Source organism: Nyctereutes procyonoides, unplaced genomic scaffold, assembly GCF_905146905.1.
Source record: "Nyctereutes procyonoides isolate TBG_1078 unplaced genomic scaffold, NYPRO_anot_genome, whole genome shotgun sequence".
NCBI classification, from domain to species: Eukaryota; Metazoa; Chordata; class Mammalia; order Carnivora; family Canidae; genus Nyctereutes; species Nyctereutes procyonoides.
This window is the reverse complement of record NW_026575125.1, coordinates 116,303,967-116,310,726: the sequence shown is the minus strand read 5'-3', so window position 1 is coordinate 116,310,726 and position 6,760 is coordinate 116,303,967. Positions and strand designations below refer to the sequence as shown.

The window sequence follows — 6,760 nt, the reverse complement described above, 5'->3', positions numbered from 1 at the left end:
AGCTCCTCTTCCATATTTGATGAGGTTAACCAGTTCCCAAATCTTGGTACACCTAAGCCGGGCAGCAGCGGCACCCGCTGAAGCAGGAGGGCACCTCGAACAAGTGCCTCTGGGCAAACCTCAAGACCGAGGGTTTCTAAATTAGTGGTCATCTTCTAGAAGAGCTAGAAAAACACATTTAGGACAAACAGTTCTGATGTGCAAAGGAATGGGAATGGCTATAAATATCGGTGAGAGATTGGGCCAGTGACCATGACCGGGACATACCCATCCAGGACCTGACAGGGTGGGGAGGACATATAGCCTGCAGACAACAGGGTTTCAAATTGTGAATTTTCAGAAAAAGCTTCCTCCTGAGGTCACAAAAACACTCCCGAGTGCTTCACAGCCTCCAACGCAGAGTATTCAATACTCTCACCCACAACACAAGGCCCTTCCTTCCTGCCAACAGTAAAGATGGACCAGCCCTCGAAAGGATTTTTAATGTCACCGCTTGCCACTGTGGCCATCGCCTCACCCCTTTCCCCAACTGGGACAAAATGTCAACATCATCCACCAACATAAAATAACCACTGAAACACGGACCAAGCTTCTTCCAGTTTAACAACATTTAACAACCACCTACATTTGCAATCAATGAGCTCAAAATTGTGGGCAGGCCATCCTACTTTTCATAGGATTCATCTAATGCTTCTTAGAAACAATCCATCTCATCAGCCTGCCTGCAGTACAGGTGGCCCAAGGCAGAGCCTGCCACAGGGACCCCAGCCACCTTCCTCGGGGTGTTCAGTTTCTCAAAGGAGTAGGAAAACCAATGGATATCGTTCGCCACCCCTACCACCCTTCCCCTCACTGGGGACCAGGAGGCAGAAGCGGCAGCTCAAGACCCCAACTGTCGAACAGAACAAATGATACTCTGCTACACGGACCGGGGTCAGGGGCGATGAGACAGGAAAAAGAAAGCCTGAACATCTGATACACCGTACCCTTAGGAGGATATTTTTGCTGTTTAGCAATGAATCTGGCCCCACAGCATGAGGGGAGGGAGCATTGGTGGCAGGAGGCACAAAAAAAAAATTAACAAAAAAACAAAACAAACCAAACCAGAACAAAAACCCATTAAACCTACATAGTAGTCAGCCTCAATCCTAACCACCCACCTTCCTGTACCTTCCAAGGCTGGGAAAACTTGCCTGGGGTCAAGTTCTCTTGGCTTCTACACCCCGCAGTTCAGACTTTATCTTAATGCCACTTAGACCCAAACAAAATCATGCAGTACCTTCGAGGAGCCTCTTCAGCTCTATCCTAAGCAAGCTGGCCACATGAAGAGAAGGTACCAGATGTGCAGGGGGGCTAGTCACCAAATACAATGGAGTGGGTTGTTAGCTAAGACTGCTGTCTGTGAGTCAGAGATTTAGACTGTCATAATAGAGAACAGTTTTAAAAATGTAATACTGTTTATTTAACTTCAAAAACATTTCAGCATTCTAAACATACAAAAAAAATAACAGAACGTTGCAAGTCGTGTTTAGTACAGAAGGTTCTTGAACTTTCATTGATGCAGTGGCTCTTCGCTTTGCTGACAATGAAGAGTTCTACAGTTTGTTTAAAAACAAACAGTTTAAAACTACCGCACTTAACTAAAAAGGATCCAAACACTTCTCATGCCAGCTGACCCCCCCTTTTCCACAGCTAAGAATGGCAGCAGAATGCTAGGTCACTATATACAGAAACAAGACAACCTGAAGCTAAATGGATGCCCACTGCAGTGTCCACAGGTCCAGCCTCACAGTGCACGCCCTGAGCTACAGCCCCTCCCAAAGGCATCTTCCCCACAGCCTCAACGCCGAGCAAGGAGCATCAAGAGTTTGTCTCGGTTGTTTTGTTCTCTCTCTCTCTCTCTCTCTTTTTTTTTTTTTTACAAACTATAGATATGTACAGTTGATAACTCAGGATTTCTAGCCAATAACCATATAGTTTAACACCACCTTACAAATTAAAAAAAAAGAAAAAATGCCAGAAACATCTTTAAATGCCTTGTCACACCAACAGCAAAGTGCACAGAGTGAGGAGAACACGAGAGCCTTTTCATTTTTAAAAATGTTTTGGAAATATGTACAACTTTGATACAGTTTCAGGGTGCTCCGGACACCCATGGCCACTTCATGTAAACCACTGACGATTTCTAGAGCACTTTGAGAAACTACAATATGACCATGACCCAATTGTGTAATTAAACCTAACGAGGGCAACAGACACGCCTCGAATAAGAGAGGTGTCAATGACGGCGCTCCCTACTCTAAGGTATTCACAAGGAGACAGATCAACAGTTTTTTTTTATTCATCCTCCTCCTCCTCCTCCTCCTCCTCTTCTTCCTCTTCGTCTTCTTCATCCTCTTCTTCCACCTTTTTCCGGGCAACTTTAGCGGGACCCTTTGCGCCATCAAACTTCCCTTTAGACTTATAGTCAGCGACATCCTGGAAGGAATGGGGGACACATTCCAAATGAATCGATGGCTAAGGCTCTCCTGCAGCTGTTTTAGCCAAGGACAGAAACATGCTGTCCCCACCTCAGAATGGGACACAAGTGACTTACTACTCAGGGCTGCTCTCTGAAGTATCTCTTCCCAGATACATGGAAATGTGGTTGAAGGCCACTCGAATTAACGGCTGTTTAATGGGACTGTCCAATTCCCTGCCCATGGCATCCCACGTTATGCAACTTTTTTAAAGAGCCTGTCTGCAGTGGTCCCAAAGAACATTCTATTCTTGAACGCCAGCCCTCGTACACTGGGCTCACCTGTCAGCCCAGCAAAGCAGCTGGACGCCTCCCGCACACCCAGGACGGCCGGCTGCCCACCTGTCCAGCCTAGTTGCCTGGCCACACCCGCGCCCACCTCACCTTCTCATACTTCTCCTTCAGCTTGGCTGCCTTGTTGTTGTAAGGCTGCTTCTCGCTGTCACTTAAGTTATTCCACATCTCACCGAGCTTCTTCGCCACATCTCCAATGGAGATTCCAGGGTTTGTCGATTTGATCTTGGGGCGGAATTCCGAGCAGAACAGGAAAAATCCAGACCTTTAGGAAGACCGTTGTATGAATGAGACAAGAGCCCACAAAAATGTGAGCTTAAGCCCAGATCCCCAGTCTCTCACGGATACCTTCCCACCACTACAGACTCCTCCCTGAAGTGAAAAAAAGGTGTGACACTACACCCTGTGACAAAGTCGTAGGTTTTAGAATGCCTAAGATGCTTCAGAAATACACAGGACTTTCTCAGTCTCTCAGTTGCTGGAAAAGTGGGGCCGGGGGGAATCATAGCTAAGGACTCTGACACCTATAAGTGGGGTGCCTCACTCCCCACGGAAAAGCCAACAGGCAACCAGCACAAGGACACAGCTCCCAAATCCCGCAGCCTTAAGACAGACATCCGGACCAGAGCACCTTAAGGCTCTAAGTATAGAATGCTTTGCAGGCTATCCTGAAGTTTTTAGGTAATGTGTCCTCTTAAAAATCCCTCAGGTAGAATGAGAGCTCTCATCTGTTATCCTGAACCCTACAGTCACTTACGGTGGTCTTTTGGGGGCATTAGGGTCCTTCTTCTTCTTGCCTCCCTTAGCGGGTCCATAATCCTTCATTTCCCGATCATAGCGCACTTTATCTGCCTTGGCCATTTCATCAAATTTCGACTTCTCTTTTCCAGACATTGTCTGCAAAGAACAGGAGCTGTTAAATCCCTCGGTGCAGTGGGCAGGGCCTCAAACCCTTGTCCAGCTTAAAAAAAATAAAAGCGCACACACACGACTGGAAAGGGAGCCAAGAGGAGCCCAAGAGGAAGTAGAAAGCCACCTGGGGCTACTGGGAAGGTGACTAACCCCATGTGTGAAATCCAACTAAGCCTAGCTTGGGGACACAAAAGCAAAGTACCTTCCACCTCTCAGAGCACTTCTTGGAAAACTCAGCAAAATTGACAGGAACCTCCGGGTTTTTCTTCTTATGTTCCTCTCTGCACGTCTGCACAAAGAAGGCATAAGCAGACATCTTGCCCTTTGGTTTCTTGGGATCACCTTTAGCCATCCTGACTGTGATGGATGAAGGAAGGGAGACAAAGAAAAACAAATACAGTGACTACAACAGACCCACAGGGTACAGCAGGGGCAGGCAAAATTCCAATTAAGGTCCCCGTTAGGCAGCAGTCCCCCTCCCCAGTGCCCGATGCCAGCCGGCAGCTCAAGGCAGAGTGAGGACGAAATCAGCGTCACTGTCGCTTGTCATTTAACTTTTGACCAGCATGAAGCGCGCTGGTTTGCGAGTTACTTCTCCGAGAGAGCGAGAGCGATCAAGTTCTCCAAATGGAAGCGACCCAAGTGGGGTGGCTCCGCGCTACATTCCCATTCGGAGCTACTACGTTTTGGAAACTACAACCGCAGAGTGGGGAGGGCGCCGGGAGGACGCATGTGTAGGGGGGCAGGCGGATGACAGAAGCCCGAGACCCACGACTTAAGGCGAGCTGTCAACTGTTTGACTGCACCGGTACAGACAAAAATACTGTCACCGCTGCCACGCTAGGCGCCAGATCAAAGCGGGAGAAGCGTAAAGGGGGAACATTTGCAGTTGCACTATTGATGCCTTTTGGCTCCTAGAAATGGCTTTTGCAAGAAAGGTGATGCGGCCAGTGGGCAGCTCCCCCCGTCCTAGGAGTTCAAATCTGTCACTTTGTCATTATCTGAAGGGGGAGGGGATGCCAAAAGGGCTAGGCCCGCTCATCCGTGCAGCGGAACGCAGGTCCAGCCAGGAATACTTTCTCCAAAGTTTCCAAATAAAAATGCAGCTGTGGCGTGTCATCGTCCCTGTCCCACCCCCCAGCTTCCCGCCATCTTTTCCTTTTCCCACACCCAAGGTCATCACGTAAAACTACAGCGCTCCCCCTCGCAGGGACCGGCGGAGGGGCCGCGTTCGGGGCCCGCAGTGGCCGCGCGGGTGGGGCGGGCCGGGGCGCAGGGGAGCCCGGGCCGGCGGCGGGCAGCGGGCTCGGCCCCGCGCTGGGTCACCCGGACACCCATAATTCACCTTCCATTTTGTCAAAAGCTTCCTGATGAAAGAAACTGCCCCTGAAATCCCCCGCTGCCACCCCCGGGGGGCGCGCGGGGCCGGGGGCGGCGGCGGCGGCAGCGCGCCGAGGGCGCAGAGCCGGGCCGGCGGCGGCGGCGGCGACGGTGGCGCCCGCCGTGCCTCCGAGCCCCGCTCGCTAAAATGGCTGATCCGCGCGCGGCCGGCGCAGGCGGCGGCGGCGAACAAAGCGGTCCGGGCCCCGCCACCGCCACCGCCACCGCCGCCGCCGCCGCCGCCGCCGCCGCCCGCTCGCCGGCCCCCACCCCGCCCCGCCCCGCCCGGGCCGCCCGGGGGCGCGGGGCGGCGGGGGCGCGGGCCGGACCCCCCCTCCCCGCCGGCGCGGGGCGCACTCCTCGGGATAACAAAGGCGCCCGTGCAGCCATGACGCTCGGCCGCGCCGGGGCCCGCGGCGGCGCCCCCGGCCCTCCTCGCCGCCAGCCGGGGGCCGCGGGCGCCGGGGCCGCGGCCAGAGCCCGCCCGGGAGCCCCGCCCGCCCGTCGTCCCCTCGCCCGAGCGCAGCACCGCGCCAGCCATGTTAGCGGCGGCGGCTCCGGCGGCGGCCGGCGGGCAGGCGACGAGCGGGGGGCGGCCGGTCCGCGCACCCCCGGGCCGCCGGGCGCTCCCGCGACGGCCATGTTCATGCAGAAGCAGCAGTGCAGCCCGCGGGCCCGCGCCGCGCCCGGCCGAGCCCGGGAGCGAAGTTTGCCCGCGCCGCAGCCCCCGGCGGGCAGCGGCCGCCCGCCCCTCGCCGAGTCCGTCCCGGGCCGGGAAGCACCCGGCCCCCTTCGCAGTGCCGCCGCCCCGCGCCGGGACGCGCGCCGCCGCCGGAGCCCGCAGCCCGTAGCCCGCAGCCCGCAGCCGCCCCTGGGCTCCCGCCGCCGCCACAGCTGCCCCAACATCTGGCCTCTGGGGGCCTCGGTCCGTCGGCCGCTGCCCCGGGGGGGGCGGGGGGAGGGCGGCGGCCGAGGGCGGCTCCCCGAAGGGGGCTCAGCCCCGACCGCGGGGCGCGGAGGATGAAGCATTGAAAAGTTGAAACACCTGAATTGCTTCTTCCTTCCCGGCCACCTAGCAAGAGGCAAGAAGGGGCGGGAAGGGCGCGGGGACGACAGGCAGGGGTAGGCGGCGGCGGGGCGCGCTCGCGGCGGCGCGGGCCGGAAAGTTGTGCGGGCGCGGCGGCGGCGGCGGCGGCAGCAGCGGCGGCAGGAGCAGCAGCAGGAACGGCGGCGGCGGCGGCGGGCGCGGGCGGTGCGAAACGTACCTGTATTGTTCGCTAGTCTGGGCAGCGCAGGGCACGACGCGCGGCTCAGCGCTCCCCAGCCTCGCGCTAGCTGCCTCCACGAGAGCCGCCTGATTGGCCAGCGGGCTCCGCCGTTTAAAACAGCCTCCTCGCCCGGCCATTGGCCGCGGGCCTCATGCATATTAAACAGGCGCGGGCGCCCATTGGGCGCGGCCGCTGGGATCATTCATTCAAACAGAACAACCCGCCGGCGCTGGCTGCCGAGGCAAAACAGAGGGATAATAATATTCTCGCTTTCCCACACACACCCCCCGCCCCCTCGAAGCGAGCTGGGATCTCGAAGGACTTTGGAGAGGGGGCCCCGCCATTCCCGGCGGCCTCGGCCTCCGGCGTGGGAAGACGCGCTCGAGTC

At 56.4% G+C, this 6,760-nt stretch overlaps 1 protein-coding gene across 2 annotated transcripts; it reads right to left on the bottom strand.

Annotated features, from left to right (window-relative positions):
• Nucleotides 1-1,433: 1,433 nt before the first annotated feature.
• HMGB3 (high mobility group box 3) lies at nt 1,434-6,446 on the bottom strand. Of its 2 annotated transcripts, none has more exons than XM_055339114.1 (5): nt 6,370-6,446; nt 3,927-4,081; nt 3,570-3,709; nt 2,903-3,077; nt 1,434-2,478 (listed from the first exon to the last, which is right to left on the bottom strand). In XM_055339114.1, exons 2-5 carry the CDS (start codon nt 4,074-4,076, stop codon nt 2,338-2,340), a joined length of 606 nt encoding a protein of 201 aa, XP_055195089.1. In that variant the 5' UTR covers nt 4,077-4,081; nt 6,370-6,446; the 3' UTR covers nt 1,434-2,337. The 2 variants fall into 2 exon arrangements, with proteins under 2 accessions (XP_055195089.1, XP_055195088.1); XM_055339113.1 differs by lacking the exon at nt 6,370-6,446 and adding an exon at nt 6,150-6,292.
• Nucleotides 6,447-6,760: the final 314 nt, after the last annotated feature.

Coding starts and splice junctions, on each gene's coding strand:
- HMGB3 (XM_055339114.1), bottom strand. CDS start 4,076: ATGGCTAAAGGTGATCCCAAGAAACCAAAGGGCAAGATGTCTGCTTAT. Junction 3,710..3,926: donor AGTGCTCTGAGAGGTGGAAG/GTACTTTGCTTT, acceptor TGTTCTTTGCAG/ACAATGTCTGGAAAAGAGAA. Junction 3,078..3,569: donor AATGCCCCCAAAAGACCACC/GTAAGTGACTGT, acceptor GTCTTCCTAAAG/GTCTGGATTTTTCCTGTTCT.